We start from the raw sequence: 11,972 nt of genomic DNA on the forward strand, positions 1-11,972 counted from the left end.
AATAGATTAACTCGTATTATCGATGGCCTCCTCTTCTAGTCGACTTTCAAACTAACTCGTTCATCTATTACTTACTTTCCAGCCTCTACAACAATGTACTATTTCTTGACTCGTCAAAAAATGCGTCCACCGCGGCCGTTAACTCACAATTATTAGAAAAATTGTTGCTTCTAAGGTTTCCATTGAGTCGTGCAAAGAGAAAAAGTCGCTGGGGGTTAGACCCAAAAGAAGGACGTTTGTGTAAAAGGAAAAAGTAGGTAAATCAAATCTTCTCATTATTTTATTAATGATACAAAAAACTTATTCTAACATTTCCCTGAGACGCTGACGCAAAACTTTACCCCTTATATTTCTTGGAAGCTCCGAAATAAACTGCACACCACCTCTTAGTTTCATATGGGGAGGTATCTGAAACAAAAAAGGCATGGTAAACATTTTATAAATATAAAGGTATATTTTATATTATTTATTATAGCTACCAGTCCATAATATTTTACTTTCTTAGACTGCAAAGCAATAGTACATTGTTGTAGAGGCTAGAAAGTAAGCAATAGATGAACAAGTTACTTTGAAGGCCGACCCGAAGGGGAGACCTCGGATAATACGAGTTTAGCTATTGCACTTTTGGCCCAGACTAAATGTGCATTTTACGACCACTGCGAGGAAACAAATAACATTTATTACAAAACAAACAATAACAGTCCAAAGACTGCGTTGCTCCCGCCGATTTTAATTTTTCTTTTGTGACATAATTTTTTTAACGAGTCTGTCTTTAGTGGCCAGGACCCAAAACCGCATATTTAAAAAATAATAACGTCATCCTCGTCATGTAGGTACGACCTGCGGCAGCAAGTCGTCACTACTTAACAGAGTTCTAGACCACTAGACTTATTTTCTTCCTTTTAGTTTTTAAGGCAGTCTTGTTTTTCTGATATTTACCCGACTGCCCGAAGGAGGGTTGTATTTTTCAAGCATATATATGTTTTAAATTTAATGTTTTATTTTATACTGTTCGATATCTCTGTGAAAATGGTACATTAAAAGTATTATAACCAATATATTTAGAATAGGCTATTTATTAGCTTTTGATTTGATATCCATATTGTTATAATACTTTTTTTTTCATTTCTCCGCCATATTTCCATACACACATGTTTCTCTTAATTGGCAGTATGCCACAGATAGTCAATAATAGTATTTTATGCAACTGTATCGTAATAGGGGTCCTTAAAACACGAGTGTGGGTTTATGAAACGAGGCGAAGCCGAGTATATATGAAATTCCATCACTGTCCTCCAAAAATTAAATTAGAACTAATCTTCAATAAGTGCTATACAATGACGTACTTCGCGTTCTACAACCACGAAGATAAGGGCGACATTTCCTTGGATGTTTGAGAAAAGTTTATTTATTCGTTGCAAAAATTAGAGTGTCACTAATAGCATATCGTTTTTGATGCAAAGTGCGCTACTTGCTTGCGTTTTAAAAAACCAAGCAACCATAGTACATACAGGTGATGCTGTATGTCCGGAAAGAATTATGGCTGAAAAAAGGTATATCACTACAATAGATTACGACGGCAACAAATAGCCACAATTTGTAACTGTATAATTTTACAGTACCTATAATTGTGCTACTATAATATATATTTTTTAATAGTTCATACAACTTTATTTTTATCTAATTACAATAGAAACTTATTTTTTACCCCCTACTTGAATCTAAATTTCAATATACTTTTTGTAAATTTTCCAGTATATAAAATAGACAATGGCCACATTGCTGACCTAATAACAGAAATTGTGAAATATCTACATAAGTTTAGAATTATTTGCAACTTCACTTCACGTTAGGCACAAATTTATAATGTATTATCGTAGTCAGTTATAAATTGTACTGACAGAATTTATTTCAATCTTAAACACACTACTTAAATTCATTTGATTTATTCATACTATGTAATACTTAATCATATTTTTGCTACTTTTTAATTTTGTTTGAATTTCTTTTATAATCATAATATTTATTTGGACTATTAAGCATAGAGATAATTATTTTTAATTTTAATATAAGTATGTTAGCTCTTTTAGCCTGCGACACAGAGTTCTCTAGTAACCCTAGTGCAGGCAAACATGTAGCATAGATTTTTGTAAAACATTGAATTTATTATATTGTGCTGCTAATTATTCAATAAATCATTATGATTATTATTATTATACCTCCGCAGCAACAAAGTTGATGAGGTCTCGATCGGATACAGTGGAGCCAGGTTGGCGCACGACAAAGGCAGCAGGCAGATCGCCGATGTCTCCTGCCGGTCGGCCCACGACGCACACCTCACGCACATCCGGGTGCGACTTCAGGATTGTCTCTATTTCTGCTGGAGCCACCTTTTCATAAACAGATACACTTACGGTATTAAGTAAACACTGTATTGGGAGTTGGGGGGATAGTTAAAAGAATATTTAATGAGTAGGGTTAGAATAAAAAGTTATTTGGATCACAGTCAGCATTGTGTTAGCACACTAAATAGGTAAATGTGTCTGGGCAACTTGAGTGTTGAGTATCGCCATTTTCATCCATTATTCAGTAAGCTATAGAGAAAAATAATTTCCTTTATGCATGCGTGCTTATAACAAAGGAGATATTTTCTTTGCATCTGATTATACGTCAATGAAACTGCTATTACCTACATTAAAGAACGGATGCCACATTTATGAACCGCAGAGCATAGAGGAAAATAAAACTAAAAAAGAGGAAAAGCTTTTAAATAAGAAGATATAGAAACAGTATTTATTTATTTATTTTTAAAGCAAGGCAAGCACATGGTTTTAAAGGAACATGTTTTTTTAAAAAAATTCTACAAAGGATAATAAAGTAGAAATTTTTGTACTTGTCTTGTAAATTACGTTATCGTATGGTATTATTATCTGATAGTAGTAGTATATCTATACTAAAGTTTTATTTTTAGTCATGCTCATAATGACAAGTTTTCACTATCAACATCACTGTTTCCATTTTTCTTTGAACAAACCTGAATTCCTTTATATTTGAATACATCTTTAAGTCTGCCAACTATATAAAGGCAGTCGTCTTCATCGAAGTATCCTAAATCACCGGAGCAGAAAAATCCATCGTCATCAAAAACTGTTTTCTCATCTATGCCTAAATATCCTTTCATGACGCTGGGGCCACGTGCACATATTTCTCCTGTCTGGTTTTTACTTAAAACTTTTCGCGTTTCTACATCAACTACCTAAAATAAAATAGGAATGATTAATATAAATTTTAGAATGACATTGCCTAAACACTTCACAAACCAAAGTAAATGAAATTGTAACCTTTAACATTATGCCGGGGAAAACCTTGCCAACACTTCCTTGTCTAATAATTTTTGGAGACCATCCAGTCGATGTACATGATCCGGTTTCATTGGATCCATACGTTTGCATCAAATTCGTAGACTTGGGTAATCTGTGAATATCATGTGATAAATAACTGAGGTAAGTTACATATTCCTTGCCAGTCTCTGCCACATTTTTACATGGCAATAAATCTAGTAGTTAAATGGAAAGACTTTTGACAAAACAGTTATCTCGCTGATTTCCGTGATGGAAAATGAACAAATGTGATCTTAAATAGCTACAAGATATCATTGCTCCAGGGGCATATAAAACAAACAGCCCATTTTCTACTTCTTTAAAGACCTACTAACCTTTAACTTAACAACTAACCTTTTCTCAATTTTTTTGAATGTATTCAAATGGAGAGTTGAGCCGGCGAAACAAATTGTATTTAACGCACTTAAATCATAATCGGAGATATCTTCTGCTTCGGCGATATAGGTGGCGGTACAGGATGCTGTGAAAACCATATTGACCTGGATAGCCAAGAAGGCATTAGGTACGATGAAAATATTTCTTAAGTATAATACAGAATAGACAGTACAATTATATCGTTTTCATAATCAAGTCAGTGCTTTAAATTTTGCTTCGGGTACACGTCTAAGATCCCAGATCAGACCGACCTTCGCCATCTGTTAACCGAATGAAAACTACTCATACAAAAATTTATGTGTCTTTAAATATTGTCGCAAATGAGAGTAGTATTAATCTCTTAAAACAATATTTCACTGATTTATTTGCCAAACGAATTAGGTTCCAATAGAACGTATAAAACTCATAGAACATGAAACTGCTAGGGCGCTTACTTTTTCCGGCTCTCAAGAACAGAAGAGAAACAAATGATGAAATCAAAGGGGGAAGGTAATAAACACAATTTAGAAAAGCTAAGGTTATGAAGACTAAGACTAACGTCTATGGGGGAGGCCTATATCCAACAGTAGACGTCCTATGGCTGAGATGATGATCATGACGAAGGACTATATATAAAGCCTACTTAAGGTTCCGTACCTCAAAGGGGAAAAAAATGGAACAGTCTGTCCCAGCCTATTTGCTCTGAAACTACTGATCCGATTGAGTTGCAACACACATGTTAAGTCGGTGACTCATACTATTGTACTATTTTTCGTACTGCATAATAATAATAATAAATTCATTTATTTCAGGCACCTTGGCCCGTACAAGAAATACCTGGCGGCCTTTTGGTTATCCAATCTTGGATGTAGGCCTCTTCCCTCTTCTTCCACTTTTTGCTATGACAGCCATGACGTCTCTCACTTTGGTCTTATTTCGAATCCATTCCTTACGCTTCCGCTCACGAAGGGTGATCCCGAGCATCGCTCTCTCCATACCCCTCTGCGCAACTCGGAATTTCTCGACGGATTTCTGTGTAAGAGTCATAGTCTCTGCACCGTAGGTGAGCACGGCCATAACACACAGCTCGAAGACTTTCAGTTTGAGACGCAGGGATATTTTGCCACGTAATACTTGCTCAATAGCATCGAACGCAGCCCACGCCTGTGCTATCCGGCTCTCCACTTCCGCCACCTGGTTCTCAAAGCCAAGGGTGACCTTATGTCCCAGGTAGACGTACTCGGTCACTCTCTCCACTGGAAACTGGTAGTTTGTGACTTCGGGAATGTTGGTCATTATTTTGATTTTCCCCACGTTCATTTTAAGGCCAGCTTTCTCGGATTCTACTTTCAAGTCCTCCAACATAAGTAACATCTCCCCAATGCTCTCCGAGACCAAAACCAGGTCATCAGCAAACCTCAGATCGGTCATTCTCTCTCCATCAATCACTAGCCCTTTCTCCTCTCATTGCATCTGTTGGAATATCCATTCTAGCGCTAGGGTAAATAGCTTCGGTGACATTGTGTCCCCTTGCCTGACACCTCTCTTTAAATGAAATTTGTTGGTTTTCTTGTGCAGGGAAACACAGGCAGTTGCGTTTTGATGAAGGTGGTTGAGGATCTGTATGTACCGTTCATCGATACGGCATTCAACTAGAGCCTGCTCCACGGTCCACCACTCTATGGAGTCAAACGCTTTCTCGTAGTCGATGAAGGCTAGGATAAGTGGTTTCTTGTAGGTACTCATTACATTTCTCCACGACTGTTTTGAGAGTTTGGAGGTGGTCGTTGGTGCTGAAGCCCTGGCGAAAGCCTGCCTGTTCTCTGGGCTAAAAGAACTCCAGCTTCCTATCAAGCCTGTTAACTAGGACAGACTAACATACATATTTTAATTAAAAAATATTTAAAACTAATTTCATGGGCTTGTTCGGCGTCGAAGTAGCCCTCGGTTCAGTAGCTTTAGGAGGCGCAGGGGGCCGGCGGGGCGCGGCGGCTCGGCCGGCCGAGTCAGCATACTCGAGCCCAGCTGGCTGCTTGTTGGCCGAGCGCTGCGGACCACGCGGGGGGTGCGCGGGCGGCGGGCCGGGGGTGGAACACGAGGCTCAGGTCTCTCACGTTGCACCGGCGGACATTTCGACTCGAAACTTGATGCCGCTGAATCGGCATTGGCATCCAGTCGATTGTTTACATTTAAGTTCGACGTATCAATAGGTGACCGAGTTACCGGGGCACTATTGCGTAAACTGGTGATTTCTTTACGTAACTCGGTGATAGTATCCTGCGATACATCGAATTTTCTTGAACGTTCGGCCAGATTTGCCTTAAGGGTCACGATGTCCTTTAGCAAAGCGGTGACGTCGACGTGGTCGAAAGCGACAGGGGGCAGCTTCCGCAGCTCCTTTGCCACAAAAGAGGGCACATCGTCCGGATCGGTGGCCTTTAACACCGTGATGATGTCCTGGAGACTCTTCACTCCTCCATCCCTTCTGCGAGACGGCATCTGGTCGGCCTTACCGAGCGTGTACAAATCTCATCCTTCTTGATTCATTCGCAATGAGTTGTTGCGAACTCATAGCGCCGTTAACGGGCAGCGGCTAGGCCGCGCTACTCGATTTCGCAATCTTTCGGTGCAGTGAGACACGTCCGTTTCCGAACGTTGGTACATAAGTAGTCAAGTCATACCTATTATTCGTAAAATTTGTAACATTGTTATACGATGAGAGTCACTCACATTACTAGCTTTAGCTGCAATTTAGTGCATCGTGTGATCAAAACGTTATTTAATTTACTTAAGTACTTATTTGGAATCAGAAGTCGCTACAATAAGTCGTTCTTAAGAGAAATAAAGCATATAATGAAAAATTACTACAGCTCAAAAACTTTCATTACGACTTGTTCTTGATGAAATTGTAAAAAATCTAGCAAACGAAGGATGTAAAGTCTATAAGACCCCACTTGCACTGAAGAGGGCTTCCGTTTCAGTACAAATGACCTCATCCGTACTTACCGGACGTGTTTCGTGTTAAGAAAATATAAGGAACAGTACAGTTCATCGACACATTACAATTTCACAAACCAAACCTTCAATCACACTAGCACTGAAAAAGAGCTTTACTACGGAAATTTCTAAAGATAAAGAAAGACTTTTCGAGCCAGGTAGGTGTTTTTTTTATTATTATTTTTTATTTGATAGGTACACAACGTAAAGCAACAAAAAAGCGTCCTGCCAGTCTACCCTGTTGGGAGATCTACCAGCAGTTCACCTGGTATGCTGATATTTGTATGTGTATTATCAGCATAATCTCGCGGTTTCACTTCTGAAATAATAAACAACATGGCAAGTTCGTTATCCTATAGGAATTTCGAAAATTTCCTTCCAAGTGCATTACTATGTTACTCTGTATACCTAAGTCAAACGAGTCTAATAGCTTTAGGTTTTCGCTATGCTCTGTCTGTCTGACAATCAGTAACGGTACGCATGTATAAGAAAAGAAGATTAATAGATAATAAAAAAATAATAGAGCATTTCTTATTATTTTACAAAGAGAGGAACATATAAAATACGTATGCATAAATTAAGTTTTCTACTTCACCTTGTAATCTTGAATACATTTCAATACTGCTTCAGGCGTAGCAATTGTGTTAATGTAAACAACTGTTTTTCCGGCGCAAATGCATTTTAAAGTCACATAAATATCGTAAACATCACACCACTCTCCGATTACATAAATAGTCTTCATGTTTTCGTTTTGATAACTGGAATGAATAAAATATTCATCAGGTTAAGCGCCCATGCAGCGATCACTAGCTCTTTTTCAATTTCGGTATCAGAGTTATAAAAATCACCCTTCTTGGTCCTTTCCTTCTATTGATAGATCTCTTACTAATCATAGAAAATATCATCATAATTACACTCTTATAAATATTCAACTAACAAAAATTATGCTGTTTGTAAAAATAAGTACTTTAAGAACTGACGGTCTTAAATGTTTGAAAATTACCATTTAAAATTAACACGTTTACAGTCCGTTGTCCTATACATGGGTCACGTCACGATGAAGTGTCTTCATGAGTTCTTGCGAAAAAATACTTACCACGCACTCGTTGAAGATAAGAATATTTTCCTGCAAGATGTCTATACTATTCATTACTTACACAATTGATTCTGTAGTTGATGCAATGCAGTTCAAATGAGTTAATTGCACTGCTTTAGGCATGCCTGTTGTGCCGGAAGAATAAGTTATTAGTGCTGTATGTGTGTGGCCTTGAACGAAAACCGGTATAAAAGTGCTCACGTTAACATCCCTCGACATCAACGAATTAATCGATAATTTGATGTCGTCGATGACGTCAAAACAAATGAAAGTTTTAATGAAATCCAAACTTTGTAAAATGTCGGAGTACATTTTCCAAAATGAACGAGAGCAGACAAAATAGTTTGGTTTCGCCAAACATAGTTTGTGCTTCAATGCGGCTGAAACATAACATAAACACACAGTAGATAATTATTCTAACTAAAATTATAAGTTGCCGGGTAAAGGCCAATTATTTCATAAAAAAATACTGTATTTTTGGACGAAATATTTGCTTTTGCCTTTAACACGGCGAAATACGAACGGAAGAATTTTTATTTGTACCGTAAATTCAGGTTTATGTGGTCCAAAATTAGACGTTGATAACTTTAAAACTGTATTCCGCTGCTTTTTTTTGGACCATAGTTGTATTATAAAGTTTTCAAGTTTAGACCAGATCGATCAGGGCAACGATAATGTAAAAAAACTTTAGTTTGGGTTATTGATTTATGTAATTTATATCAATTTAAATATAACTGAGTAAACAAAAAGCACAGCAATATGTTAGGTTTATATTTTTTTTTACAAAATAAAAAAATCTCAATAGTTCCAAGAACAAAATCTTTGGAGAGTTTTTTATGGGATAAAACAGGATGTAGGTACCTGGATACAATGCACTGGTTCTGCGGGGTAAAAGCTTGATTCACTTGCTGGCACTAGTTTTAGATAAGTATGTCCTTCACTGCAGCACTGCACACAATTTGAGTCCAAGCGGTTCAGTTCGAGGTAATTCAATATATTTTCTTGCAAAATGCGGGAGAGGAGGTGCGCGCGCGATTCGTAGTTTTTTCGAAGAGGGCGATAGCGTGATGTCAAACACAGTAGAGCCAACATCACAGATACAAAAATCAGGTACGTTCAGGAATAAGGACAGGGAAGGGAAATTGTGCTGTGAAAGTGTGTAGCGTGTGGCGACTGCTTTATAAAGTGTAATTTAATTCGGCCTAACCAATCTTCAAAAATAAAAATAAGAAATGTCTTTAATTCGAAATTACAAAAAAAATAGAAAATATCAAGAACACCATGTTAACAAATCCAACGATTCAAGAACAAAACTTAAAAAAATCAATAAAAAGAGCCTCTACTTCGCATTAATAAAAAAAAAACAATAAAAATAATCAACAAATCAGTCACAACAATCAACAATTAACAAAATCAGTCTCAAAAATAACAAATCAGTCAATACAGTTGGAAACAACTTATTTTTTTTACTTTCCCCACTGAGATTCCAGCTCAGGTACGTCGAACAAGGCCCTCTTTATACTATTTTCTTAAGTTTTTTTTTTATTCGACTGGATGGCAAATGAGTAAGTGGGGTCTATTGCACTAGGGGTATTGCAGATGCGTTGCCCACCTAGAGGCCTAAGATGGGATACCTCAAGTGCCAGTAATTTCTCCGGCTGTCTTATTTTCCACGCCGAAACACAACAGTCCAAGCACTACCAAATTTTCTTACACTGTGGCACAGCTCTGCTTTACGGCAGGATTAGCGAGCATGAGGTGGCTCTATTTAAAATTTATTTATTATTATTATTTTCCATTTATTTAATTTTGTTTATTTATTTAATATTTGGTAGGTACCCGATCTGTAATATAAAAAAATACTTTTCAATTATGATCCAAAAACCCAGTATGGTCATACTTGAACACAAAGTATGAAAGTTTACTATTTCACATCACAAAAATAAACAAAACAACTTCTCAATAAACTTTTACCTGAAAAACGTTATTGAATTTACCTTACAAATAAATAAATCGCCAATATCATCCAATAGATATATTCTTTCACAGAACCAGAAGTTTCGTGAGCTAGCTCAACCTGTACCCTTGGTCACAGAATAAGTAATAGTACAAGTACCTTGGTAAGTTTTCGGTTACAAAATACGTCTCGATCGCGTTCGAGTTAAAATCTCAATTTGTATCAATAGATCTCAATAAGTAACTGGTAAAATCTATAATCGAGATTCATATTTGACGACCGGATGGCTAAGTGGTTAGAGAACCTGACTACGAAGTTTGAGGTCCTGGGTTCGAATCCCGGCCGGGGCAGATATTTGTGTGAATAACACGAATGTTTGTTCTCGGGTCTTGGATGTTTAATATGTATTTAAGTATGTATTTATCTATATAAGTATGTTTATCCGTTGCCTAGTATCCATAGTACAAGCTTTGCTTAGTTTGGGACTAGGTCAATTGGTGTCAAATGTCCCATGATATATATATATTTTTTTATTTATATGTCGGTTTTTTTTCTATGGACGTTACCCATCTGAACGTTAGTTCTCTGAGTAGTCTGTGGCTGCCTTACTTGCTCCTTCTCGCTATACTGGGCGCGATCGCCAGCAGTGTCTCGGCTGGGCACGCGCCACTTCGTCCCCCGCCGCCCGCCCTTTTGCCGCAAGTTGAAGCTGGCATCATCGCGCAGCTCGCGCGCGATACACATTTTAAGCTAGCGGCATCTAGCGGTGGTATTGAACCGTAATAAGTATAAAATGCAGTTAAATAACCGTTAATAACCAAAAATGCATTTTTAACGTAATAACCGGCTTCCCATCTATAATCGCAGCCTAATCCAACAGAAAAAGGTAATTGTTCGAAATGTTAAAAGGTCCGTTTGGGCTATTGATGAACCCTGGGACTATAGAAACCTGAGTTTACGGTATGCTTGTTTGTTACGCTTTCACGTTAAAATTACCTATTCTTGGTTTGAATTTTTTAAATTTATTACATAATAGTACATTGTGTCTTAAGGGCGGTAAATAAGAAATTACGAATGAGAGTCTATTAGAAGCCCGAAGTAGAAGACTGAGGGCTTTAATCAGTCGATATTCGTAATTCTAGTACCGCCCGTGCGACATACAATGTTTTTCATCACATTTGCGAGTAAATTTTTATATTTCGAAAAGAAAAAATATATAATTGTTCCAAATATTGGCGATACCTTAGGCTGCGCTCTTGGCAGCGCCGCCCTCCCCCTCCCCCTCCCGCAGCACGCGCCTAACGTGCGTGTGCATGTGGTCCTGCAGCAGCGCGCGCAGCAGCATCAGTATGGGCACTGACTCATTTACTGACCTTGGGCTTCATGACAAGCACATTAAGGTCGAGGGTTCTATTTGGGGGGTTGCAACCAAGGTAGCCTGCATGTTACGACACTGTTTACGAGCAAGTGTGATGAAAAATTTAGTAGTTATACTCACCTCTACCACTATCTAATTCCAAAGGCAAGGCAGTTGCCCCAGCGCATATTATTGCTAAGGCAGTCGGCAAAAATTCATTTCGTTTTTCACTTCCGATTCCAATAATATCTCCTTTCTTCACTCCCAACTCCAACAGTGCAACTGATAGACTTACAGTATGTTGAATAAACTCTACACATGTTATTCTTTCTCCCGTGGCAATGCTTATCTAAAAAAAACCTTTAATTTTAAAAATAAGATGCGTAGCCAAATTTACTTAATTAATTGTAGCCTAGGGATTTGACCGCTTCGTTCGCATTCGAAATACCTCCACGAGAAACATTTACACATGTGTATTTACGTTTAAGTCTTAACAACAATTTTTTGATAACCCTTGCCTGACCCTTGCACATTGGTGACTGCTAGCGTAAATTACCTACACAGTACACGAGCGACGGTGTTGTCCAACATTAAAGGCGGTAGTCAAGGGACGTTTTTTTAAAAAAAATACTTTCTTTTTTTAATTTTTGAATAAATATGGTTTCCTAATGATAATCAAGAGCACAATCCATTCCAATGGTTAAAAAAAGGGCCCAAAAAAATTCAGTTTGTGACGTTTTTTTCACACACGCAGTATGACAGGATGGATTTCGACGAGGACCTTTGGAAACTGGCAGATAGTTAACCTTA

At 37.7% G+C, this 11,972-nt stretch overlaps 1 protein-coding gene across 1 annotated transcript; it reads right to left on the reverse strand.

Annotated features, from left to right (window-relative positions):
* Positions 1 to 258: 258 nt before the first annotated feature.
* Positions 259 to 11,511, reverse strand: LOC141434057 (luciferin 4-monooxygenase-like; the record flags this gene model as incomplete). Its single annotated transcript, XM_074096307.1, is given in 8 exon segments — positions 259 to 408; positions 2,220 to 2,390; positions 3,035 to 3,256; positions 3,342 to 3,474; positions 3,735 to 3,880; positions 7,348 to 7,510; positions 7,910 to 8,228; positions 11,304 to 11,511. Coding segments are annotated over 8 exon segments (1,470 nt in total), but the record flags the coding sequence as incomplete, so codon positions are not given.
* Between the last annotated feature and the right edge of the window lie 461 nt (positions 11,512 to 11,972).

The sequence above is a fragment of the Choristoneura fumiferana genome, chromosome 13 (assembly GCF_025370935.1).
Source record: "Choristoneura fumiferana chromosome 13, NRCan_CFum_1, whole genome shotgun sequence".
NCBI classification, from domain to species: domain Eukaryota; kingdom Metazoa; phylum Arthropoda; class Insecta; order Lepidoptera; family Tortricidae; genus Choristoneura; species Choristoneura fumiferana.